The sequence below is a fragment of the Protomyces lactucae-debilis genome (genome assembly GCF_002105105.1).
Source record: "Protomyces lactucae-debilis strain 12-1054 chromosome Unknown BCR37scaffold_5, whole genome shotgun sequence".
NCBI lineage: Eukaryota > Fungi > Ascomycota > Taphrinomycetes > Taphrinales > Protomycetaceae > Protomyces > Protomyces lactucae-debilis.
This window is the reverse complement of record NW_024467997.1, coordinates 103,932-126,498: the sequence shown is the minus strand read 5'-3', so window position 1 is coordinate 126,498 and position 22,567 is coordinate 103,932. Positions and strand designations below refer to the sequence as shown.

The window sequence follows — 22,567 nt, the reverse complement described above, 5'->3', positions numbered from 1 at the left end:
GTAAAAGTTGAAAATTGAGCTGAGCTAACCCTGCCTTATACTATACTCTACTATACTTACTCTACTGAGTATACTCTGCTGTCTGTACGTCATCATCTATCTCTATAGCAGTATACACTTCCTCATAGCCTCTTCTCAACCCCAGCCTCCAAATCCCCGCTCACACCCCCCATTTTACGCTGCAGTACCAAAATCACCGTCGTCCCAAACGTACCCAGGATGAAGCACCGGTCAAAGATCACCTCAAACTGGCTTTGATCCAGCGCAGCACCCAAGTTACCCAAGATCGTCTTGCCATAGTCGCTCGGCACACTGCGACAGAGCATGATCGCAGTGGCAATATTGTAAGACCCCAGAATATTGGCAAACCCAAGCGCCATGGATCGCTGGTTGATGACATGCGGTAGGACTTTGCTCAGTCTGGCTAAACTGATCAAGCAGGCCCGTAAACTACCAGCAATCACCACACCACTCAGCAGAAACCCAATCTGCCGTGTCAAGGTCACTCGATCAATGTCTTCGTCGTAGTGTGTTGCAAGTAAGCCAAGCACCCGCGAAACAGGGTCTAATGCTTGGCCCTTCCACGGCGTCAGATTGTACAGTGTAAAGGCAATCCGATAGACGCAGTAGAGACTGAAGAGCACATCCAGCACTTTGAATAGCTTCCCACGCCACGTCTTGGCAGCTTGTTGATCATCCAAGGTCGCTTGTCCAGTAGCTGCATCGGCCTGTAATGATGCCAGGAGTTCTTGCATCCCAAGCACACCCAGTCGCATCTCCTCCACTTCACTGTTCCGAGAAATAGCACCCATCCACCGTGCAACAAACCCACGATGCTGCGCTTCTGCCTCCCTAGCCTCTTGCTTCTCGAGAGCTCGTACCTTCATCTCAAGTTGATCTTCTGCCATATGCACAGCTTCTTGTAGACGTGCCACTTCTGTCTCCGTCACGGCGCGTCTTGGTAAGACTGCTTGTTCAATTGCAGAGACTGCACCAAACCCAGATAACAGCGCCATGGTCAGGATCCCCAAGATGCCCACACGAATCACACAAGCTTGCAAGAAACTGTGACTGATTGTTTGCGAGGGGAGGAAATCACCGAGCCTGTAGAAGAGGTAGAGTTCTGCGCCAAGTGCAAGCAATGTGCATAAATAGCGATAGCGCGCCGAGACACCTGTCCCCTCAGAGAAAAAGCCATAGTTCATGAGGAGAGGTAGGATGAGGACCATGAGCGCTAGCAAACAGGCGATGCTGGACTGCCAAGCCAATGCACGTATACTCGGCACCCAGTCTCCAAATTCAGCCCATATCAGGAAGAAGATGAGGAAAGAGAAACCGAGCGTGAGTGCGCAGGTCGCCTGCACGAGCGTTCCTATTTGAGCGGCCGCCAGGTAGTGCGGGATGGCATAGTGGTAGGAGAGCCAGGTGAAGGATGCGACGAGGCCGATCAGGTAGACAATGGCGAAACACTTGTCATAGTCCATGAGTAGGGTCGCCTCAGTAGTGCGATGAGGGCCGTCGAGGCTGCAGGTCTGTCTGGAGCTGATGCTATCGTCTGGCCGCCTGTGTTTGTGTGTCTTGGTCAATGTCTTGGTCTCTTGGTCTCGGAGCTTCAACGACACGAGAGAGAGAGCCAGACAAACAAGACCCATCACCGCGTACGTGTCTGCCTACAAGCAAAGGCAAGGGCAACAGGGGCCAGCAGTAAGACGCAACTGAAGGACTACACTGGTACTACAGCCACAAAGCTGAGAGGCGCGAACAAGACCCACCTGCTGGATACATCGCGCGACACAATTCAATACTCGACGCGCTTGCCGGCATCAATCAGGCCTTCTCTCTCTCTGCTCTTCTTCATTTCTGGCAATCCATCATGAAATAATGCATGAGCTTCATGACAGACTCACAACCCTTGCCTCAACACAAACCAGCGTTTGGCTGGTTCAAGCGGAAAGAAGGACAGAGTGTCGCTGCTGCTGCGTCTGATAGACAGGGTGCCTCATCGCCTATACCAGGATCGCGTGTCTCTGAGACTCCGCCGCAGATTGCGCTACACATCCCAGGCGAATCACGCCCAACAACAGCAACCTCACCGCGCATCTCATCAGAAACGCCCAAGCAAGATGAGTGTCGCTCGGAAGCTACTGTACGGACAGGTAACAATTCACTGCAACGGCCCTCACTCGATTCAAAACGGCCTTCTTTTGCGCGAACGTCTCCTGATGCACCGCACGCGCGTCGCTCAAGCTTCTTCCGCTTACCGAGACGGAAAAAGGCGAGTACGGCAAATAGCGCAGAGGCAATGCATGCATTACCTCTACGGAAATCCCTAGATGCTTCAACTTCCTTTCAACGCGCTAGTGGGGAGACGTCACGACTTACGTTTGAAGGTATTCGAGCGACATTCGAATCCATCAAACGGCCCAACATGTCAACACGCTCTTCAGCAGCTTCACTCCGCACAGCACCATCACAAAAGGCGCCTGCTACTGCACTTGTCGCTGCTTCAGCAACATTGGCAGCACAAGGTTCGCCAAGACTCGAGTTGGCGAATCCACTCGATCGATTATCACTTACACGTCAACACTCCATGCGATCCATGACCTCCTTCAAGTCAGCACGCTCGAGTCCTGCTCCAGCGAGATTGTCTAGAAGTGGACCTGCTTTGGAACAAGGTATTGAGCCGACGAGTAGTAGTAGCAGTCTGCATGGAAAGTCTCGCGGTCGAAGTCTGACGTATGGCGGCCAAGCATCTGCACGGAAATCATCCGGTACACGCGTCTCCAAGTTCTTCTCAATGAGCAAGTTGCGTAGGGATGCTGAGGATCCGTTGTTCTCACTGACACTGCCCATTGTTGGTGGTGGAAGCGGTGTTTCGCGCGGAACATCACCGTTGCCGCCTTTATCACCTGCAAAAACATTGGAGGAGAAGCCGCAAATACCAGTCATGCCGCTACGTCTTCCTGAAGAGAGTCCGCATGCGTTTTTGGAGAGGCTTGAAGGGCAAATGAATCACAATGTTATTGCTTCTGTCCTAGCCTCGTCTGATGACGCCTTCCACCTTGCTTGCCTCAAGCAGTACATGCAAAAGTTCGACTTTAGCCAAGATCCCTTGGATATGGCATTACGCAAGTTTTTGATGGAGACCAAGTTACCTCGGGAGACGCAGCAGATTGATCGCGTGATTGATACGTTCTCCGAGCGTTACCAGATTTGCAATCCACGATTGTTCAGATCTCGTGAGACGCCGCATATTCTTACGTTTGCCCTCATCATGCTACACACGGATCGCTTCAACCAGGCCAATAAGTACAAGATGACAAAACAGCAATTCATCAAAAACACAACGTCAGATCAAACGGATGAAGTCAATTCAGACATCCTCGACTATTTCTACGACAATATCGTTTCTACGCCTTTCATCCTTGTCGAAGATGATATGAGTCCCTCGCCTGGGCCAGAATCAGCCAAGACGCCGACAGAATTTGGTGCGTTGCGTGGTGGCTCGGTAACCAGTTTACCAGCTTCAACAACAAGCTTCTCTCGGCGCAGCGTTGATGTCTATTCGCTGATTATGGAGAGGAACTTGTCGTCGCTGCGGCCGCAGTTGACAGACATCTTGTCAAAGCCCATGACGCTTTCTTACACTGGCACCCTACCCGTCATCAACGTGGCGAAACTCCATTCGGCATTTGTCAATGCAGCACGACTTCAACTCGTCTCTGAGCGATCAAGACCCGAAGCGTACATCAGTGAAGACGGCCAGCAAGATCCCCTCGCAACAGAGCCGGGTCTCGTGGATGTAAAAATCACCAAGATTGGTATGCTCAAAAAGAAGGAGCAGAAGCGCGCCAACTCAAAACCCGTGTATCGCGAATGGGGTGTCATGCTGACAGCGTCGCAACTCTTGTTTTTCAAAGATCTCGGCTGGGTACGGCATTATATGCAACAAACGCTTGAACACAAGAAACAGGAATTGCTGACGTTGACGCCACCGGTGCACAATTACTCGCCAGACACGTACATGCCAACTGCCCATACGGTTGCCTTTCATGACCATGACGCCAAGAAGAAGACGCACTTCTCCTTTCTTGGGCGTGGCGGGGAGCTGGCAGAATTGACGGCAACGTCAGAGGAAGAGATGAATGATTGGATTGCTAAGATCAATTATACGGCTGCCTTCCATACGGCTGGTATTACGATTCGTGGGATTGAGACAAATGCCGCTGCTGAAGCACAATCAAAAGCTGGTCGTCGCGCACGAAGACATGGCTCTTCGTCCACACTCAACAGTATTGCTCAGCCCTTTCCAGGAAGCGTCGATCGTTTACCTGAGGTCGTTGCAGCGCGTCAAAATCTGATACGGCAAAAGATTGCAGAGATGGATGCACAGCTGATTGAGCGAGAAGTCCAGCTACAGCAATTCTACAGACATGCACGCAGCCTGGCAACCCTGACGCCCATTCTACCACGAACTCGTCAGCATCTGATTTCAGCGGCCGCGTCGTGTTCCGCCAAGATATCATGGCAGCGGCAAGAGACTTTACGGACGCAGTGTCATCGTGATATCCTCGTCAAGGATCTCGAGCTAGAGTTGGATCCGAAGGCGCAAGCGTTTACTGTGCCTATGCGTACTGGCTCGCCGAATGGGAGTGTTCAAGGCAGTACGACGAGTGGTGGTGCGCCAGGTTCACGCGCTTCGCTGTCTCTGTCACCGAGTAAGGTCAAGTTGAGCTCAGTCGGGCATACGATACGACGAGCATCTACAGATACATTGAAACGTGTGAATCGACAATTCGCATCGCATGATGCACGAGGCGGTACGTCAACGAGGCTTCGCAATGATTTAGCAGAGGCGGATGCAGATGCAGTGTTGATGGACGGTTCAGATGTGCTTGATCCTACGTCGCCCTTCAGGTTCGGCAATGGGCATCGTGGTCAGCCTGTGCATTCGGCTGGGTCGGCTGACGGGATGGACAAGTCTACAAGTCAAGGACAGCCCAGCAATAGACCTCAAACGGCACCAACGCTGAGTCTCGAGATTCCACATCGATCGCCCTTCCCAGTGATCAAGCGACGCGCATCCAAGGATAGCAAAGCGAGTGGTGCAGCAGAGAACGCAGAGGGTTCCAATTTGGCATCACAAACGTCTTTGCGTTCAGGTCCCTTCTTGCTGCATGGTCGGAAAGTATCTGTGGTACAGACGCCTGTTGCGCTCGTGTCGCCCGTGTCGCCGACCCTGGATAGCCATGGCGATGGTGTACGGATATGGCCTGATGTGGGTCATCGTCCCTCGAGCCCTGGTGAGGGCAGAGCTGCACATGGCCAGGTCGTCTCGCTGGCTCACTTTCTGGCACGTCCAACATCGCCTGGTGCGTTGTCGATTGAATCCTTCCAGGATGCAATGCAGGAATTTGAGGAGGGTGGGTAGTGATATGCTTTGTACATACATAAATCAATCTCCCTTGCAAATCCGTTGTCAGCAGGCCGCTTCACGCAAAGCTATATGCACTCTTTTGCCGCTTCTTCTTTTCGTAAAACAAGTCTCTTGAACTTGAACTGAGGTTGATAATCTTGGGACATCCATTGCGATCATTTTCAAGCCTCGTACAAGCTGCACAGTAGTACGCATCTGAGATTCCCTCGCCGCCGCAAATGAGACATTTGTTTGCATCTCTACCAAAGGCACATTCGTCGCATGTCCGAACTTGTGTCTGTGGCCGTACATAAGAGTCGCAGACGACACATTTACCGTCGCATTTTGCACAGAGTCGACCGAGCGCGATACCGGGTTGTTTTTTACACATGACAAGCTATTGGTGTTAGCGACTGTGACCCAGGGAGGAGATGAGGAAGTTACGTCTGGATGATGCTTTGACATAGCGTGTTGTGTTGTGGCGAAGGTGCTGCTGTTGAGTTGGTCGCGACTTTTTGACTTGAAGATGACTTCATGCACTCAGACAAAAGCTGGAGATCAAGCTCAATTAGCTCCTAAGATGCTTAGACGGACAATCACTGCTACAGCGAGGCGATTCTACTCTGCTGTACCGACAGATCAAGGCGAACGCCAAGTATGTGCTTTGCCTGCCACAGAGAAGATGCTGACCAAGAGATTTACACCAAGCTACAAGAACATCTATCGCCGACTCGACTGACTGTCAAGGATGTCTCTGGCGGCTGTGGATCCGCCTATGCCGTCGAAGTCTCTAGCAAGCAATTTGAAGGCCTCAATGTCATCAAACAGCAACGGCTCGTCAACAGCATTTTGAAGGAGGAGATCAAAAACATGCACGCTCTTCAGCTCAAGACGAGTGTCGATTGATGTAATCAGGTATAAGATGGAAGGCCGTAACGCTAAACAGATGGTCATACAATAAATATGCGAGGCACAAAGCTTCAAGGCTTTTTGGTCTGTTTGGACCACTCAATACCCTCGATGTTGCGCGTTCGCTGCTGCTGCGCCCATTCAACGCCTTCCTTCAGGCCCGATGCGCCATCTCCTGCGACTGTGCCAGTAGTCTGTCCCGTGCTGTGTCCAGCAATCATCTGACCAGCGTGTTCAAGCGTCTTGCCGAGCTTCTCACGTCCAGCTTCAGCCAAATCACTTATACGATCCAGGTGTGTGATTTCTGCCACATCATGTGCGACTTCCTTGGCCTTGTCAACTGCATTGTCCACTGCTTCCTCAATGATATCCTTGGTTGCCAAGATAAGCCCATTGACGTCCTGTTTGGGCGGATCGGCAAAGTGAAGTGTACGTCCACTTCCAGTCGGTACATGCTTCCTTCGAGACACTGCTAGGTATCCAGCAACAATGAGTGCTGCAATCTTATCCTTGAGCAACATCAATATACCTTGTGACAAGAACCCCTTGAGTACTTGTGTCGGTGCACCTTTGTAGAAGCCAGCAAGACCGCCTTCCTTAGTGAAGATACGACGAATCATGGCAAAGATGCCGACTTTGACGCGTTGTGCTTGCGTGCGTGCTTTGATAAGAATAACTGGATAGAGCAATAGAGTAGCAATCGCTTTGCCTGTTGCTGACATGAGGAAGATTTCCACTGCTTTCGGTGATGCTCTGCGTGACTTTGGCAAAAGCAATGCCTTTTGTACTTCAAAGAGGTAATAGGCAATCGATGGGTTTGCTGCTAAAATGACAGATGCCTTCATGCCAGAGAAGAAACCAGTGATGCCCTTTTCATTGTAAATGTCACGAACGATGTCCATCGCTGTGCCACCGTCCTGCGTCTGCGATCGTGTGACGATATTGCTCGCTGGAGAGGTCACGAACCTCGAGATGACGCCAGCAGAAGCGCCAATGGTCAGTTCCTCCATCATAGACAGGACACTGGGCTTGTGTCCACCACGACGCTTCGTATGGACTGCAACCCTGCGATCTCTGATAAAGTTGTACGCAAAGTGATAGCAGAATGTCGAGGCCATCGTGGACAGATTGTCTGCGCCAAGGCCCCGATAGAACTCTGCCAGCCCATGCTTCTGATAGATCTGTTCAAATGCATCCTGCAAGCCAGTGTATTGCTTTTGCGGCTGTCCTTTCTCTAAGGCTGCAGCAGGACCCTGTTCCTGAGTCTGGAGTCGTGTGGTGACGAAATCGAGCGGATACACGGCCGTATTGGAGAAGATGGAAGCAACTGCGCCTGAGAGTGCATGAATGATGGGCGGCACTGATTCTTCTGCCATACCTGCTGAGTCTCGCTGGTATTCTGGAGAGAAGCAGACGATGGAGATGGCTGCCTGGTGTGGAGTTGCAGAATGACGTCTCAAAGTCAATTTTCATCTTTTTTGACTTTTGCGGAGGACGAGCCGAGGTAGAGAGAGACTCTGAAGGGAGAGTGTCTCGATGCTCATAGATTTATCCCATGGGGACTCGTGCTTGAGAGTAGAGTCATTGACTGACGCATCGTCTCAAGCTGTACATTGTACGGGTGACGCTTTTAGCCCCCAGGATGCGTGCAGACTGCCTGGCCTGGTCAGATACTGAGAGATCCTGGTGATCAAGGCGCTTGGCGGTGACTGACCGAGAAGCTAGCCGCAGCAGGATCAGAGTCAGTGCTGATGGACTAGGTACAGAGCTCGAGCTCCTCACGCCTGCGTTGAATGAGCACGACGTATGAGTTCCAACAAGATGCTGCGACGGAGAGGATGCAATGAGATGCGACCGCCATAGTCTGCATAGTCCTCCCTTGACCTCTCACCTCCAAGTCTCGTCCTGCTCTCGTTCTCTACAGCTGCTTGAGTACTCTGTCTCTCATCGTTCTTCTACAGCCACAGCTACACACAACACAGACCAGCATGCCCTTCCTCGGAAAGCTCAGAGAAGAGCCATACCTCTCTCAAAGACTTCCAGTCGTCTACATCACCTCTGGTCGCGCTCAATCACCCTCATCCTCACGGTCAGGGCGTCAGCGCTCCTCGTCACCCTCAGCTGAAGCACTCTCAGTCAAGCGCGCCAGGACTAGAACTAGCATGAAGCCACGAAAACCCTTACAAGAGCTCAGTCTGGATCAGCTGGATCAGCATACGCGCTCAAAAATCGATCATCACAGGACCTCCGTCCAAGAATCGTCTTCTGATGGACATGATCCTGACTTTGTCATGCAGCGAGCAAGCAAGCAGACTGGCCGACCCAAGACACGCAAGTGCGGGTTGTGTCATGGTCCAGGTCACTACGCAAAGACATGCTCGAAGCGTCGCTGTTGAGGGAAGACGAGGTAGGATGGCACGTTTGCACAAAAGACGGAAGTGCTTCGCACATCCAGTTGGACATCACGCATTAGCATGGCATGGCACATTTTGGTTTGAATCTAGTTTCGATATCTTGATAGCAATCACATCTCTGAGCAATTGTCTTCAAACTCACGAAGACTGAGTGCTCACAAACGCGACCCAAGATCAAGCTTGATAAGTTTCGGTTGGCAGCTAGTATGCATACGTGAATGCATCCATCGGCATTTGCAGCTTGTGATTCCTGCACTTGAACATCTGCGGTCTTTGCAAGGCTTTGGCTTAAAAATACTTTCTATAAAGCTGTAATTGAGGAAGTCAAAAGACCTATCTCGGCTGCATCAAGTGTTTTTCACAACTTCATCTACCGCAGAACAATGTAGAAGGTTTTGTACGAGCCTGCATCCAAAGTCGCTTTGGATCTCAACGTCGACATCAGCGTTTCTTTTCCACTTTGCAGTCAAGGTTGAAGTGGATCAGATTGTTTTTCACTTCCTCAAGTTTATCATTATGACTGCAGTAGCCTTCTTTCGAACCCATCCACTTGCAATCCAATCTGGAAATGACAGGTGTAAGATCCATTCGCATACCACGGACGCAATAAACAGCGAGGCCAGTTTTGTCAGCAAACGAAAGTTTGAACCATTCCGGGTGCGAATTGGCTGCAGCAGGCTCTTGGTCCTTCGCAATCAAAGTGCATTGACCAGGAGTCCATTCCTCGTGAACCTGGGCGTTTGTCGGTAGTGACGGAGGCGCTGGCACGAGGTACATGAAGTCGCTGGCCGGGATAGAGTGACACGAACCAGCATCTTTGCCAGCAATTTGCAAAGGACTTGTGTTGTTGCTGCGCCAAAGGAAATATGCCAAAGACGCATCCTTCACAACAGTGTAGTCTTGACCGACAATGTAGGATTGGTCCACTTGGGGAAGAGGATTGCCAAGCACTTGAGGTGTGTAGAGTACTGCCGAATTGATGAAGACATTGAGAAGGGCTAGTCGGCCAAGAATCAGAGTCACGACGATGATGCTGCTCATGATGCTGATTTGTTTTGCTGCTGGTTGATAGAGGCAATGAAGGGCAGACAGGATGCAAGCTCCATTTATCTTGCTGCTGACGTGGCAGGGGCAGACACCCCTAAAGGCTAGAGCGACCGCCGGCCGCTCAAGTCCACTCCTGCCAAGAGAATTCTTGATACTCGTTACTCGATGCTCGCTGCACAGCCGCGTTAGGAGAACATTTGAGTGACAAAACGACATTACTTTTCCTCATCCTCGTGTGTATACGAAATCAAGAGGGTGTCCTGGGTCGAGGCTTGCCCATTGTTTGTTCTCATTTCACATTTTCAGGAGAATGTTGCAAAAGACAAACTTCAGATGGGTGCCACGTGTGGAGTGGCAAAATAATGCACTTGAGGTGTGTAGAGTACTGCAGAATCGATGAAGACATTGAGAAGGGCTAGTCGGCCAAGGATCAGAGTCACGGCGACGATGCTGCCCATGATGCTGAGATGTTGTGCTGGTGATGGTCAGAAGTGATGGAGGGCAGACAGGATGCAAGAGCCATTTTAACCTGCTGCTGGCGTGGCAGGGGCAGATGGTCGACAAAGAGAAACAACTTTGTTTCTTTCCTCTTGTGTATACGAGAATTCAAGGGGTTTCCTAGGCCGAGGTTTGCCACCTGTTTGTCCTCATATTGCGAGAAACAACTTTGTTTGTTTCTTTTCGCTATGTATACGAGAAGTCAAGGTTTTGATAGGCCGAGGTTTGCCACCTGCTTGTCCTCATATTCTACTTTCAGGAAATCATTAGACAAATCTGCGAGAAAGTACTTTCCGCAAGGAGAATATACGTCCGTCAAACAACGGCTTCGGCAATGCTTAGGAGTCCCATGATAGACAGCTACGAAAAGCACGCTTCCTGATTGTATGGCCAATAGCCCTACAGCGAGCGCCTGAATAGCGTTCCATTCAAGTGATAGATAAGCTTCGGCCGTAGTGATCGTGGCGTCCGTATCAGATGCAGCCCTTTCCTATGAATTTGTTGAGAAAGAAACAGCTGCCATGATTATCAAATGCAGCTCGGCACTGTGAACTCTTGTCGCGACTGTTTATGCATAGGCTGCAGAACAAGTTAGGGTACTTGCTTTTCTTGAACCGAGCATCGCAGACACTCGTTCGACACTGTGGGGATGGCGAGACTGTAACATCTTTCATCCATGATCGCGCAGAGTCCAGACACCAGACGTCCATGTCCAACTTGCACACCAGTTTGAAAGTGACGCCTGTTTCGAACTGTGTCGGTTTACACACACTGTTACGACGTGCCGCACCCCAGGTGCATCGCAATTCAGGCCAGAGGGACACAGCACCAACAAGTGTGGTGGAATTCGTGCAATAAATAGCAACCGGAGTCCGCCATGGCTTAAAATAGAGCTGGAACCAAGACGAATGAAGTCCAGCTGCCTGGTGGCCCCTGTTGGCAATCAAAGTGCAAGCACCATAAGTATAATACCAATCTACTTTCCTTCTGTCAAGCGACCACTGACGGAACAGACAGGTAGGGATTTTATCACATTGAAAGTTATTGTGGCTCACAATGCTGAATCCTTCTGTTGTGCTTTGTCGGACGAGGAAGGTGGCAGTCGTTGGGTCTGGTAGGTTCATTGAGAATTCTTGTCCAAATTGTGCACCCAAATATTGAGGTAGCATGTCGTTGTTGCGTGTCTGTGCAATTGGCTGAGACACAGGGTTACCAAGCACTTGAGGAGCCATTCCTGCGCGAATGATGAAGGCATTGAGCAGTGTCAATCGATCTAGGACTTGAGTGAAACGGCTGAGGCGACCCATCGATATACTGTCTGGTTGTAAAAGGCCGTCGGTGGTGGTCAATGGTCAAAGAGCGCAAATGGGAGATCGAAGGACTGGAACCTGCTCTGCTGGCACTGAGTGGCAAACAGAGATCAAATGTGCGACAGCACGGAGCCTCTTTCTTCAGCTGAAGCTCCGCGACTGTTTTTGGCGATTGACCAGGGGTTTGTTTATTTGCATTGCTCGCGCTTTTGCCGAGGGAAGATAGGGGACGATGCAAGATTCGCGGCGAGATGATCCCAATGCGAGGAAGAACATGCTTCAGCAGAGCAAGTGAAGCCAATGGGGGAGCTCTGCATACGAAGGACGCGACTCACGCGAACTTGCCTTCAAGCACATGCCCGTCTGCGATGCGTGAAATAAAGGAGCTCCTGAACTTTGCCAAGCAGCATTCGGGGTGTCTACGGCTGCCATTTTTGATGATATTTGCGCTATACGTTCCAAGCGCAAGTCAACACCTCCTTACAGGCTCCTAGTAATGAGGCGTCCTTTGGCGGGCGCCACAGCTTCAGGCTATTTCACGGGCAAGTGAGTGACCAGAGTCATGAGAAGACACGACCGGAGTCGCTTGCCATGAAGTGGGTCCTCTGTTGGCACATTGAAGAGGCAGCTGTGTGCAGAAGCCGGGTTGTTGCAGTTATGGTGCCAGTTGCGCAAAGTTGTACTACAACCACAATTGATGCCTCTCTATTGTCACAGAATCGGCCCTGCTCACTAAGGAGGTGCGTACTGCCTGCTCGCTGTATGTACTCCAAAGCTCCATGTATATCAGCCCTTGAAATTGACCAATGCATACGAACGATCCTCCAGTTGTGCCCGACCACAAAGCTTCCACGTATTGCGCTTGCCCTTTCAGGCGGTGTCGACTCGCTCGCTCTCTTGCTAGTCCTCTCACAGCTTTACAAGCAGCGGCAACAACTTGATGATGTTGTTGCATTGACTGTCGACCATGCGTTAAGAGCAGAGTCGAGCAGTGAAGCAGCAGAACTACACGCTCGTATGGAGCATCACGGCATACGGCATGAAGTTCTGAAACTACCTGATACAATCTCTGAAGCACTCCTATCTAGACGATCCCGCGAGTCTACAAGTCAAGGTGTAGAGAAGCTGGCTCGTCAAGGACGTTTCGAAGCGCTGACGGCTGGCTGTTTGCGTCACAACGCCAAACATTTGTTTCTCGCTCACCATGCTGATGATCAAGCAGAAACGGTGCTGATGCGACTAGCACAAGGCGCGTCTTGGCGTGGGATGTCTGGCATTCGACCACTTGCTTGGAATCCTGCTTCCGGGTGCAGTCTTCATGGCGCGTCCAGTATTCGACTGGTCCGACCATTCTTGACATTACCCAAAGCGAGACTGCGTGCAACATGCGAGGCCATGGGAGAAGCATGGTATGAAGACGCCAGTAATGCTGATACGAGCCTCACTATGCGGAATGCAGTGCGGAAGTTGCTTCAAACGCCCAATATGCAACTGCCTGTCGCGCTGCAGCCAACAAATTTGGTCAGACTCTCTTCCGAGTTGCAAATACACCGACGGGATCTCGAGCTGCGGATCGCTAAAGTGCTAGGTCGCTGTGATGTGTCTGTTGATGAGCAGATTGGCATGCTTTCTTTTCGGTTCGCGGCGCTCAACAGGCTTAGCAGGGATGCAGTGCTTATTGCATTGCAAGGTTTGGCAGAGATTGTGACACCTTCAACATCGGTGAAGCTGGAAAGTATGCAAGCCGTTTTCACATTGCTGTGCGATGCCAAGGAAAGTCAGGTCACTGCAGCTGGTCTCGTCTGGCAGCGAAAAGGCGACCTCTGCCGAGTTTGGAGACAACCGTGGCAAGCATCAGAGGAGATCGATCTCACTCAAGAACCAATTCTATGGGATCGTCGCTTTTGGATATCTGGACAAGGTTCAAGACTGCGTCTACGATGCTTGAGGAAGAGCGACATGACTTCTCTGCGGCATTTGGCCAAGACACAGAACAAGGAAGCTGAGCTTGACCGTCTGCTTAAACGAGCTCGTGGCGCGCTTCGCTTTACACTGCCGGTCATCATCGGCGAAACAGGTCAGCTCCTTGCTCTTCCATCTGCCAGCCTTGCATTTGATTCAGGAATTGAATGGACGTGCAACTTAGCACATTTCTACAAGCTAAACCGATTGCTCGAGCCAGAACGAATTCATGATATGGCATTAAACTAGACTGTGTCTACTTGAAGTGTACCTCTGGCTCAATACCATTTGGTGGTTCAATGATGGGTGGCGAGGCGCGCCGTCTTGCAATAGGCTTGTAGATGAGTACCAAGATGGCCGCAAGGATGAGCAATGCCAAAAGCAACATAAGCTTGCGTTTCCTTGAACGCGCTTGATAGCCCTCTGCCTTAACGAGTTCCTTTGATGCCTGCTGCATACTGACATGCATCGTGTCGATATTGTAGTCGATCCGATCAAGCAAAGTTCCTTGATGAATCACCATACTGTTGAGCTCTTGAAAGATTTGGCTAATCTCAGTGATGCCCTGTGCAATCGCATCGATTTCGCGCTCACGCTGCGATATGACTGCATCGATTCGACCGCCCTTTTGCCGTTGCTGCTGTTGCTGTTGTTGGTTCGACAGACCGACACTCGACTCGGCATCACTTCTTCTCCTTGAATCTTGTTCGACGGCAAGCGTGCGCGCAGGCATATGGCCACGCATGCGAGCGAGATATTTACTCTGCGCTCTGCGAAATTCTCCATTCTCAGCAGACACTTTCGCAGCGAGTGCTTGTGTCACGTTACGTGCCATCAAGCGATCCACATCGCGTATGTCAGGTTCTTGTGCTTGTCGCTGGACTTGCTTGATGAGCCTGCTGCATTGTGCAAATAAGCGGGTGATGTCTGTTGTGAGTTTTGCAATCTCGCGTTCTTCCCCCGTGCGATCGTCAAAGCCAGGCAGCATGTGCTTACGATGGAGCGGTTCGAGCTGCTGCTGCTGAATCTTGCGAATCTTGGCGAGATGTTCATCGACTTCGTCGGTCATGTCGACCCAGCGTGGTGGCAGTACATCCATTGCAATGACTGTATCTGATTTTGCGAGAGAGTCTAGACCAGACTGAGCAAGGAGCGTTTGCCTGTCTTCATCTTGGTCTAGACTATAGCGAGAGCCGCGAAAAGCAGAGGACGCATTATGGTCATAAGCTGCTCTGAAGGAGAGAAAGAGGCCTGTCCGGTCTCGGGACGCCATGAGCTAGGCAGCAGAATTGGAATCTATCAGATTGAGCAGGAGCCTAGCATATGATTGTCATTCAGAGCAGCATGAATGGTCTTTTGAGCAGATGGGAAGTGGTCGTCGCTGTAGTTGAGACTGCTTGCTCGTTGTGTGTCAAGTCCACGGCGCAAGAGCACGAACCAAGGCCGCATCCACGACACAACACAGCAACAAGACACAAGCCAGCGTGCCAGTGTTCCAGAGACTCTGCCCATCATGGTCCATCCCTCATCATCATCCAGATATACAGCTAACATGACACAGTCTAGCGAAAATCTCACAGAAGAACAAATCAGCGAGTTCAAGGAAGCCTTTAGTACGTCACGCTTCCTCCTCTGACTGCATCGACGCGGCAGGCGCTTTCTAGGAGCATTTCTGTTGTCGCGCATGTCGGGGCCAGAGGAACAAAGCTAACGCGCTAGGCCTGTTTGACAAGGATGGCGATGGCAACATCACCACCAAAGAGCTCGGCACAGTCATGAGATCGCTCGGTACGCGTTCTTCTTACAGGTCGCTCACGTAGACTAACAAACAGGTCAAAACCCGACAGAGGCAGAGCTGCAAGACATGGTGAATGAAGTGGATGCCGATGGCAATGGCACAATTGATTTCCCAGAATTCCTCACAATGATGGCGCGTAAGATGAAGGACACGGATTCCGAGGAAGAGATCAAGGAGGCCTTCAAGGTGTTTGATGCGGATGGCAATGGTCAAATCTCAGCAGCAGAGTTGAAGCACGTCATGATGAACCTGGGCGAGAAGCTCACAGACGAGGAAGTGAATGAGATGATTCGGGAGGCGGATGTCGATAATAGCGGCACCATCAACTACGAGGAGTTTGTCAAGATGATGATGGCCAAGTAAAGCTGCAGCCCTTATTTTCGTGGTTGCGCTACCGTTAGTTCTTGTAAGCTCATCGCTGTTATGCTAGTCAACGTCGTCCACGGCACTCACGCCGGTATCCCCTCCAGTCTTGCTTGACTCTGCATCAGCCCCAGCCTGCGTGTTCGCGATGCGCTCTGGCATCTTGAAGTCTGGCTTGGTGGCATCCAGAATCTCCTCCTCAATGGCCAGCATGCCACCTTCTCCAAGCAACTCGACCACTTGCTCTGCTTCTTCCACTTGCATCGTGCCCAGCACTTTATTGATGTCAGCCAGCTTGCCACTCTCGAGTGCTTTTTGCAAATTTGGCGGAAAACTCTCAAAGATGGCACGACACGCTTGGATATCTGCATCTGGGTGATTTGCAGGCGGTACTTGGATCGTGATTTGCGTGCCTGGGTCAACGGCATGCAGCTGTATCTGCACACCGGGCTCATGATCGCCACCTTGTGCAAGTTTTGCGTCTTCCTCAATGGCCTCTTGAGCACGCACCTTGATGCGGCCATACGTCTGCTCGACATCATCTAAGAAGAGCTTTGATGCACGGTGCTGCTTATCCTTCATCCTTGAGAAGAAGAGCCCAACCCCATCACGTCCCAGTTGACGGCAATATTGCAGGAGCAAGCCTTGATGAATGTATTGCTTTGCCAGTACTGACTTGCCCTTGATTTCTGCGTAGTACGCATCAATGAGTAGACCATCCGTTTCAGTCTCATCACGCAAGATATTGCTGTGCTTGCCAATAAACTTGAGCGATGCATCGTAATCACCTGTGGCAATTTGGCCAAACTCACGACCCACAGCGGAAGGCTCGATATGATCCGGCAAGTCTTCTGCATCCTCCACTTCGACATCTGAATCCGCTTCATAGCCTGCACTCACATCTTGATCTCTTGCAATATCTGCAGGAGTCGCATGTGGATTCAACGTCTCAATCGCTTGCAACTTGGCTTTTTCTTTTCCTTTCTCTACTGGCTTTTGCTTGACTGGATGCTTCTTGAGGAAGGACTCCTTGATGGGCGCTTCAGGCTCTACTTTCGTCACACTCGAATAGTTGAAGCCATCGCGTAGTCCCTCTGACGTGATTTTATGCTTGTCCTCTTCCTCCAACTTGCGAATCTCACCCTCACGCTTAGAGACAATACCTAGCAACTTGTCACGGTGCATAGAGAGTTTATGCGAAAGGGCGGAAGCGCGATCTTGTTCGCGGATCGGTGCCACCTCCACATCGAGTTGTTTGAGGAGGTTCTCCAGCATCTCGCGATAGCTGGTTGCGCCGGGCGATGGCGGTTCTGAAGGCAGGCTCTGCATATACTGAGCGACAATGGTTGCAGGTGCTTCCTTGCTGCTTTGCTCCTTGAGCGCATGCATCAATGATTCAATATGCCCCTTCAATGCGCTATTCATTGTGACTTCTGAGCGATATAGCGCGATTTGCTGCTTTCTCTGCTCGCGCTTCTCATGAATATCGCGCTGCTTCCATTTGATGAAGCCTGTTTATTAGCTGCGTCGTGGCGATGGATGCGCTGAGGCCGTACTCTTCTTGTCGATATTTGGGTGGACTTCGATGTCGGAGTCATCGCTCAGCTCTAGCTTGTCCCACTTGGAGTAGTCCATGACCATCCTGAGCTGTTGTCTCAACTTGTCTGACAATGTCTGCGTCGTGTTGGTCGTTGCTGTTCCAAATGACATCTCGAAGCCGACGAGACACAACCACGACCATCTACTCACTCAATCCTCACTCAATCCTCACTCGGGATCCATCGTCTGGTAGACAGGGCCTCGTAACAGCTCATCACACTCGCTTGACCGTCTCGAGAAAAAATCATCTATACCCTCGATGATACGCAGAGCAAGTCGTGTCCCCGCCCAACTTCGGCTCAATGGCGCCAGACATCTAGGCATAGCAAGCCTCTCATCGTCACGGCTACAAAGTCAATCGTCCCTGTTACCTGTTGCAACATGCAGAAGTACAGTCCTGTCTATACAAACGCGAGGTTTTCGGCATACGACCAGATTATGGAAGCAAACGCAACAAGACACGACAGAGGCGAGTGACAAGCGGCAGCAGCAGAATGAACTCGAATTCAAACCTACAGACCGAGCAGCAGCTGCTGCAAAAGTCAATTTGTCTGCCAAGCTGAGTACACGCGATGAAGAAGCTGCAATGAAAAAGGTGAGCGCAAAGGAATTCTTTGGATTAGCAAGAGGCGAGGCGTTGCCCTTTACAGCGGCAGTATCGCTGCTTTTGATGAGTAGCGGTGTCAGTATGTCCATTCCGTTCACCATTGGCAAGATTCTCGACTTTGCAACGAGTACAGAGCCGAATCCCATGATTTTCGGGCTCACCATGACGCAATTTTACGGTACACTTGGCGTTGTCTTCGTGGTGGGTGGTATGGCCAACTTTGGTCGTGTTTTGCTTCTCAGGATCATTGGCGAGCGTATTGTTGCAAAGCTACGGACGCGTTTGTTTAGACGCACCATGGCGCAGGATGGTGAATTCTTTGATGCCAATCGACATGGTGACTTGATTTCAAGACTTTCTTCAGATACCACGATTGTTGGCAAGTCACTCACTCAGAATGTCAGTGATGGCTTGCGTGCCGTTGTGAGTGCCACGGCGGGTCTGAGTATGATGGCTTGGGTGTCTCTTAAACTCACAGGCATCATGATGTGTATTGTTCCACCAATCGCCCTCGGCGCCATCTTTTACGGTCGGTATGTCCGGAAACTCTCCAAAAAGACTCAGGAAGCACTGGGTGACTTGACGAAAGTCTCTGAAGAGCGACTCGGTAACGTCCGTACTGCACAGGCATTTGCGGGAGAACAGATGGAAGTACGACGATACAGCGAGCGTGTGCGAGAGATTTTCAACCTCGCAAAGAAGGAAGCGATTGCAAGTGGTGTCTTTTTCGGGAGTACGGGGCTTTCTGGTAATCTCACCATTCTAGCAATCCTATCTATTGGTGGACAGATGGTGACGTCTGGTGCTATTTCTATTGGTGAGCTTTCTTCCTTCTTGCTCTATACTGGGTATGTGGGTTCTTCCCTCGTTGGAATGTCTGGCTTCTACTCAGAACTCATGAAAGGCCTGGGTGCAGCAACACGTCTCTTTGAGCTACTCGACCGTGAACCCTCCATCAAAAGCACCGTTGGCAAACAAATACCACACGTCAAGGGAATCATTGAATTTGATAATGTCAGCTTTGCTTACCCAACCCGTCCAGCCATCAAGATCTTTGATGGCTTGTCCTTCAGCGTGAAGCCAGGCACGAATATCGCAATCTGTGGTCCCTCTGGTGGTGGTAAATCAACAATCTCACAACTCCTACTACGGTACTATGATGTTTCCCAAGGAGCCATTCGGATTGATGGGACAGATTTGCGTGATTACAACCTAAAACGGCTACGCAAGCAAATCGCTATTGTTGCACAAGAACCCGTTCTCTTTTCCGGCACGATTGCAGAGAATATCGCGTATGCGCATCCCTCTGCATCACGCGGTGCTGTGCTTGAAGCGGCGCGTAAGGCGAATTGTTCATTTGTGGCAGATTTCCCGGAAGGTCTTGAAACGAATGTTGGGACGCGTGGTGCACAGTTGAGTGGTGGACAAAAACAGCGTATTGCCATTGCGCGTGCATTGCTCAAGAATCCGAGTATTTTGATCTTGGATGAAGCGACGAGTGCGTTGGATGGGAAGAGTGAAGTGGCTGTGGATCATGCGATTCAGGGCCTCATGCGAACGGAAACCCTCACCACGCTGACTGTTGCGCATAAAATTGCGACCATTAGACGGGCAGATCGGATTATTGTGCTCGGTCAGCATGGAACGGTTGTTGAAGAAGGAACGTATGCGGAATTGTCACGTCCTGGTACTGAATTCAGTGCATTGATGGAGTTTCAGCGATCGACTGGGTATGGCACGAGCAAAGGTGAAGTGAGCAAGAAGCCTGAGGATGAGGAGAGGGCTGAACGGTCTGAAGCAGGTGAGGAGAAGGCGAAGCAGGAAGAGGAGAAGTGGAATCCTCTTCAGTAATGTCAAAAGCAAAAGCATTGTACCAACATAAACATCATCTCCAGTCATCAGCAGTTGAGCATCTCTTTGCATCTACAAAGCGACGCAAAGCGACAACTACAGTCCCGCTGAAGGTGCATCCGCATCCTTGCGCAAATCTAGCAGCAAATCACGCATCCTGCTCACATCCCTGCTGCCTCGAACGGCAGCCTTGTCCTTTGTATCAATCAACTTGACTATACGCTCCCAACTCGTTCCACCGCTCGTCGTCTCATCGCGCTTTGCCAAGAATGCCTCTTGCTCCTTTCTAATGGCAGCGACAGATTTATCACGCTTCGCATTGTACTGGTCGTAGAAGTCATCAATTTGCTTTTGCGCATCAGCAATCTGCTTCTCCTTCTTCTTTGCTGATTCTGCATCGCGTCGCTCGATCTGCTGTTGCTGCCTAGCTCGCCATTCTCGAACAACCTCTGGTTCCTCGCCACTCGTGAAGTCTGAGGAGGGTTGTGCGGCTGTAGCGGCAGTTTGGAATCCGGGGACATAGGGTTCTGTAGGTGCTGAAATCATGCCTGAGGGTGCCGGTTGCTGCTCTAGCTGTGGAAAGGCAGATTGAAAGTCTTCCTCTGCATTGAGCAAGTCGCCTGCCTCACCGATATCTGGGAATTTGGTGGAGGTTGCAGATGCATGGCCGTGTGTGAAGTCGGAGAAGCCCAGGTCGTCTTGTTGTGGTTGTGAGTCTGTGTGTGGCCGTGCTGCTGTGTTGCCTTGCTCGAACTCGTCGAGGGACGGGAAGTCTGAGGACATTGATGCTGGTGGTGGATGGACTATTCACTATGGAGTCTTGTTGCGTTGTTGCTTCTATACAGACAGCACGTGATGCAGTGACGGAACTCAACCAGAGAGAGCGAGCGAGTGAGTCTGTGCCATTTCCTCCCCAGACCAACACTACAAGAGAGCACTTAAGCAGTAGACTAGTTCATAGCACACGATAAGACACACGATGAGACTCTCCCTCGTCGCAGCGCTTCTCCCTGCACTCTCCCTCGCAGCGCGCACACCAAGAGTCACTGCCAACGAGCTGCACACCTACATCCCCGGCAACTCACCCATCGACTACTGCCAGGTCCCACCGCCCAAGGATGATCTCATCAGCATAGACAGACTCGAGCTCTCCCCCAACCCACCAGAGCGCGGTCAAAACCTCACCATCTACGCAGAAGGCAGCATCAAGGAAGACATCCAGCAAGGCGCCTATGTTGACATCATCGTCAAGTACGGACTCATCAGACTCCTCCATACCACACTCGATTTGTGTGAACAAACAGAAAAGATTGATCTCGCTTGCCCTATCGAAGCAGGTCCATTGGCGCTCGAACGCGTGGTCGAGCTGCCAAAGGTCATTCCACCGGGCAAATACTCGGTGCAAGCACAGGTCTTCACGGAAGATGGCGAGCAGATCACTTGTCTCTCAGCACATGTGCAGTATGTGTTCTTTTCCTTCTTGGCAGGTCGCTAACCACTAGATTCACATCGTGAAGTGCTCGCGCGTCGTTGCACAGTCTCCACACAAGTTCATGGCCCAGATTTCAACCAGCTCAGCACTAGCGCCTGTATTTATAGTGATCTGGTTCTTGTTTTGCTTTCTCTTTTTTTCTGACTAGCAATATCCTCGGACTCGGCTTCATTGACTATGGCTGCTATCTGGAAAGTCTCATCGCTGCACAACAGACCCTAGAGCTTCAGCTTGTTACGCCTCTGCCATTCGAAAACTCAAAGGGCGCTTGATTTCCAGCTGCCAACCTTATCTATTCAAGACTGACAATTGACAACAGATACTCTGCCGCGAGATGCTTCGCTTTACCCAGTGAATCATCTTCCATTTCTTCTTCACAAGATTCAGCCACGATGAACGAGCCGTTCGAGCAGCCTGCCAGTCCTGACGAAGCAGTACAAGCACCGACCATGACATGCTTCGTTCAGGTGGTAATCAGCTGGCCGAGACCAGGCTGACGAGAAATGATATACAGCCACGATTCGAGCCGGCCTTCTTGCATACACGTCTAAGCTTAGCACTTATGACACTGGCATCCTTCCTGAGTGCGTTGCTCTTGTCTAACCCAGTCTGGTCTCGAAAGAGCCTGACCCGAGCACTCGATTGCCGATCTAGCAATTTCAACGTCTCAAGTATTGGCCATGGCTCAACGAGCCACACTTTGTGAGCTCTTTACGGACAGAGCCGAGGCCCTCTTGCGCGAAATGGACAAGGCTTCAATCACGAGATAAGACTTGCTTGGTTATCTGTCTTCCTATACGGCACCAGAGACGTTCCTCATGACTTGCCTATGGCTTATGATCAGCTCCTATCATATCAATACATAGTCTCTGTATTGTTGCAACCGAGAACACAGAAAGTTGTCGTTCTACGTGCCAGCCTAGAGAAGCAGCGCTTGACATGTCTGTTCCTTGGTGGAGGACTCCTGAATCACAGCAAGCCTAAGTTGCAACTGTGTCAATTGACTTTCCAGAAATGGTAAAGCCCTGAAGTTTATTGGCTTGAGAATTCGTCAAAGTCACCCCCATGCGATGTTGTCGCCATTTTATATGACCATCATCGCCTGTGATTGTAGCTATAGGTGTGAAGAAATGTCTGGTGACCATTATCAATGCATTGTTTGCCATTGTTTTCATAGCAGTACTAATGCTTTCGCAGACTTTGTTAAGAATTCAAGTGCATCCCATGATCACTTGCTTCCGCTGTTATTTCTCTGCCACATCAGTGCTCAAGTACGTGACCTTCAGTCTAGTCTTAGCGTG

At 50.8% G+C, this 22,567-nt stretch overlaps 16 protein-coding genes across 16 annotated transcripts; 8 read left to right on the top strand and 8 right to left on the bottom strand.

Annotated features, from left to right (window-relative positions):
- Positions 1-17: 17 nt before the first annotated feature.
- BCR37DRAFT_377595 (Abscisic acid G-protein coupled receptor-domain-containing protein) lies at positions 18-1,715 on the bottom strand. The gene has a single exon (XM_040868861.1). The coding sequence runs from the start codon at positions 1,650-1,652 to the stop codon at positions 123-125; it is 1,530 nt and encodes a 509-aa protein (XP_040726601.1). The 5' UTR covers positions 1,653-1,715; the 3' UTR covers positions 18-122.
- BCR37DRAFT_377594 (uncharacterized protein) lies at positions 1,626-5,475 on the top strand. Its single transcript, XM_040868860.1, has one exon. It carries the CDS (start codon positions 1,886-1,888, stop codon positions 5,429-5,431), a length of 3,546 nt encoding a protein of 1,181 aa, XP_040726600.1. The 5' UTR covers positions 1,626-1,885; the 3' UTR covers positions 5,432-5,475.
- Positions 5,476-5,492: 17 nt separating this feature from the next.
- On the bottom strand, positions 5,493-5,881 carry BCR37DRAFT_402157 (PHF5-like protein; the record flags this gene model as incomplete). Its single annotated transcript, XM_040871891.1, has 2 exons — positions 5,493-5,813; positions 5,861-5,881. The coding sequence occupies 2 exons, from the start codon at positions 5,879-5,881 to the stop codon at positions 5,493-5,495; spliced, it is 342 nt and encodes a 113-aa protein (XP_040726599.1).
- A 96-nt stretch (positions 5,882-5,977) lies between these two features.
- On the top strand, positions 5,978-6,359 carry BCR37DRAFT_252272 (bola protein). The gene has a single exon (XM_040866642.1). The coding sequence runs from the start codon at positions 6,074-6,076 to the stop codon at positions 6,320-6,322; it is 249 nt and encodes an 82-aa protein (XP_040726598.1). The 5' UTR covers positions 5,978-6,073; the 3' UTR covers positions 6,323-6,359.
- Positions 6,360-6,780: 421 nt separating this feature from the next.
- BCR37DRAFT_340065 (mitochondrial carrier domain-containing protein) lies at positions 6,781-7,701 on the bottom strand (the record flags this gene model as incomplete). The annotated part of the gene is made up of 1 exon (XM_040867352.1): positions 6,781-7,701. A coding segment is annotated over one exon (921 nt), but the record flags the coding sequence as incomplete, so codon positions are not given.
- A 513-nt stretch (positions 7,702-8,214) lies between these two features.
- BCR37DRAFT_377590 (uncharacterized protein) lies at positions 8,215-8,934 on the top strand. The gene has a single exon (XM_040868859.1). The coding sequence runs from the start codon at positions 8,314-8,316 to the stop codon at positions 8,719-8,721; it is 408 nt and encodes a 135-aa protein (XP_040726596.1). The 5' UTR covers positions 8,215-8,313; the 3' UTR covers positions 8,722-8,934.
- Positions 8,935-9,076: 142 nt separating this feature from the next.
- BCR37DRAFT_377588 (uncharacterized protein) lies at positions 9,077-9,827 on the bottom strand. Its single transcript, XM_040868858.1, has one exon. The coding sequence runs from the start codon at positions 9,778-9,780 to the stop codon at positions 9,181-9,183; it is 600 nt and encodes a 199-aa protein (XP_040726595.1). The 5' UTR covers positions 9,781-9,827; the 3' UTR covers positions 9,077-9,180.
- A 793-nt stretch (positions 9,828-10,620) lies between these two features.
- BCR37DRAFT_251734 (uncharacterized protein) lies at positions 10,621-11,888 on the bottom strand. The gene has a single exon (XM_040866635.1). It carries the CDS (start codon positions 11,589-11,591, stop codon positions 10,758-10,760), a length of 834 nt encoding a protein of 277 aa, XP_040726594.1. The 5' UTR covers positions 11,592-11,888; the 3' UTR covers positions 10,621-10,757.
- On the top strand, positions 11,889-13,961 carry BCR37DRAFT_251735 (PP-loop family-domain-containing protein). The gene has a single exon (XM_040866636.1). The coding sequence runs from the start codon at positions 12,186-12,188 to the stop codon at positions 13,803-13,805; it is 1,620 nt and encodes a 539-aa protein (XP_040726593.1). The 5' UTR covers positions 11,889-12,185; the 3' UTR covers positions 13,806-13,961.
- BCR37DRAFT_377585 (t-SNARE) lies at positions 13,762-14,961 on the bottom strand. Its single transcript, XM_040868857.1, has one exon. It carries the CDS (start codon positions 14,827-14,829, stop codon positions 13,813-13,815), a length of 1,017 nt encoding a protein of 338 aa, XP_040726592.1. The 5' UTR covers positions 14,830-14,961; the 3' UTR covers positions 13,762-13,812.
- Positions 14,962-14,963: 2 nt separating this feature from the next.
- Positions 14,964-15,749, top strand: BCR37DRAFT_251924 (uncharacterized protein). Its single transcript, XM_040866640.1, has 4 exons — positions 14,964-15,072; positions 15,118-15,148; positions 15,276-15,344; positions 15,389-15,749. The coding sequence occupies exons 1-4, from the start codon at positions 15,070-15,072 to the stop codon at positions 15,715-15,717; spliced, it is 432 nt and encodes a 143-aa protein (XP_040726591.1). The 5' UTR covers positions 14,964-15,069; the 3' UTR covers positions 15,718-15,749.
- A 31-nt stretch (positions 15,750-15,780) lies between these two features.
- On the bottom strand, positions 15,781-17,358 carry BCR37DRAFT_402155 (uncharacterized protein; the record flags this gene model as incomplete). Its single annotated transcript, XM_040871890.1, has 2 exons — positions 15,781-17,228; positions 17,274-17,358. 2 exons carry the CDS (start codon positions 17,356-17,358, stop codon positions 15,781-15,783), a joined length of 1,533 nt encoding a protein of 510 aa, XP_040726590.1.
- A 68-nt stretch (positions 17,359-17,426) lies between these two features.
- On the top strand, positions 17,427-19,822 carry BCR37DRAFT_251739 (ABC multidrug transporter Mdr2). The gene has a single exon (XM_040866637.1). It carries the CDS (start codon positions 17,576-17,578, stop codon positions 19,772-19,774), a length of 2,199 nt encoding a protein of 732 aa, XP_040726589.1. The 5' UTR covers positions 17,427-17,575; the 3' UTR covers positions 19,775-19,822.
- BCR37DRAFT_252046 (clathrin light chain) lies at positions 19,626-20,674 on the bottom strand. The gene has a single exon (XM_040866641.1). The coding sequence runs from the start codon at positions 20,555-20,557 to the stop codon at positions 19,871-19,873; it is 687 nt and encodes a 228-aa protein (XP_040726588.1). The 5' UTR covers positions 20,558-20,674; the 3' UTR covers positions 19,626-19,870.
- A 79-nt stretch (positions 20,675-20,753) lies between these two features.
- On the top strand, positions 20,754-21,289 carry BCR37DRAFT_391570 (phosphatidylinositol/phosphatidylglycerol transfer protein; the record flags this gene model as incomplete). The annotated part of the gene is made up of 2 exons (XM_040871025.1): positions 20,754-21,235; positions 21,277-21,289. The coding sequence occupies 2 exons, from the start codon at positions 20,754-20,756 to the stop codon at positions 21,287-21,289; spliced, it is 495 nt and encodes a 164-aa protein (XP_040726587.1).
- On the top strand, positions 21,280-22,355 carry BCR37DRAFT_377580 (uncharacterized protein). Its single transcript, XM_040868856.1, has one exon. It carries the CDS (start codon positions 21,721-21,723, stop codon positions 21,970-21,972), a length of 252 nt encoding a protein of 83 aa, XP_040726586.1. The 5' UTR covers positions 21,280-21,720; the 3' UTR covers positions 21,973-22,355.
- Positions 22,356-22,567: the final 212 nt, after the last annotated feature.

Bases quoted from the DNA above. Each gene is read 5' to 3' on its own strand.
- BCR37DRAFT_251735 (XM_040866636.1), top strand. From the start codon at position 12,186: ATGAAGTGGGTCCTCTGTTGGCACATTGAAGAGGCAGCTGTGTGCAGA.
- BCR37DRAFT_252046 (XM_040866641.1), bottom strand. From the start codon at position 20,557: ATGTCCTCAGACTTCCCGTCCCTCGACGAGTTCGAGCAAGGCAACACA.
- BCR37DRAFT_251924 (XM_040866640.1), top strand. The intron at 15,149-15,275 runs GCGAGTTCAAGG...CTAACGCGCTAG, and splicing joins TCTCACAGAAGAACAAATCA to GCCTGTTTGACAAGGATGGC. The intron at 15,345-15,388 runs GTACGCGTTCTT...ACTAACAAACAG, and splicing joins CACAGTCATGAGATCGCTCG to GTCAAAACCCGACAGAGGCA.
- BCR37DRAFT_252272 (XM_040866642.1), top strand. From the start codon at position 6,074: ATGTGCTTTGCCTGCCACAGAGAAGATGCTGACCAAGAGATTTACACC.
- BCR37DRAFT_251734 (XM_040866635.1), bottom strand. From the start codon at position 11,591: ATGGGTCGCCTCAGCCGTTTCACTCAAGTCCTAGATCGATTGACACTG.
- BCR37DRAFT_377580 (XM_040868856.1), top strand. From the start codon at position 21,721: ATGCTTCGTTCAGGTGGTAATCAGCTGGCCGAGACCAGGCTGACGAGA.
- BCR37DRAFT_377588 (XM_040868858.1), bottom strand. From the start codon at position 9,780: ATGAGCAGCATCATCGTCGTGACTCTGATTCTTGGCCGACTAGCCCTT.
- BCR37DRAFT_251739 (XM_040866637.1), top strand. From the start codon at position 17,576: ATGATACGCAGAGCAAGTCGTGTCCCCGCCCAACTTCGGCTCAATGGC.
- BCR37DRAFT_377594 (XM_040868860.1), top strand. From the start codon at position 1,886: ATGAGCTTCATGACAGACTCACAACCCTTGCCTCAACACAAACCAGCG.
- BCR37DRAFT_377590 (XM_040868859.1), top strand. From the start codon at position 8,314: ATGCCCTTCCTCGGAAAGCTCAGAGAAGAGCCATACCTCTCTCAAAGA.
- BCR37DRAFT_377585 (XM_040868857.1), bottom strand. From the start codon at position 14,829: ATGGCGTCCCGAGACCGGACAGGCCTCTTTCTCTCCTTCAGAGCAGCT.
- BCR37DRAFT_377595 (XM_040868861.1), bottom strand. From the start codon at position 1,652: ATGGGTCTTGTTTGTCTGGCTCTCTCTCTCGTGTCGTTGAAGCTCCGA.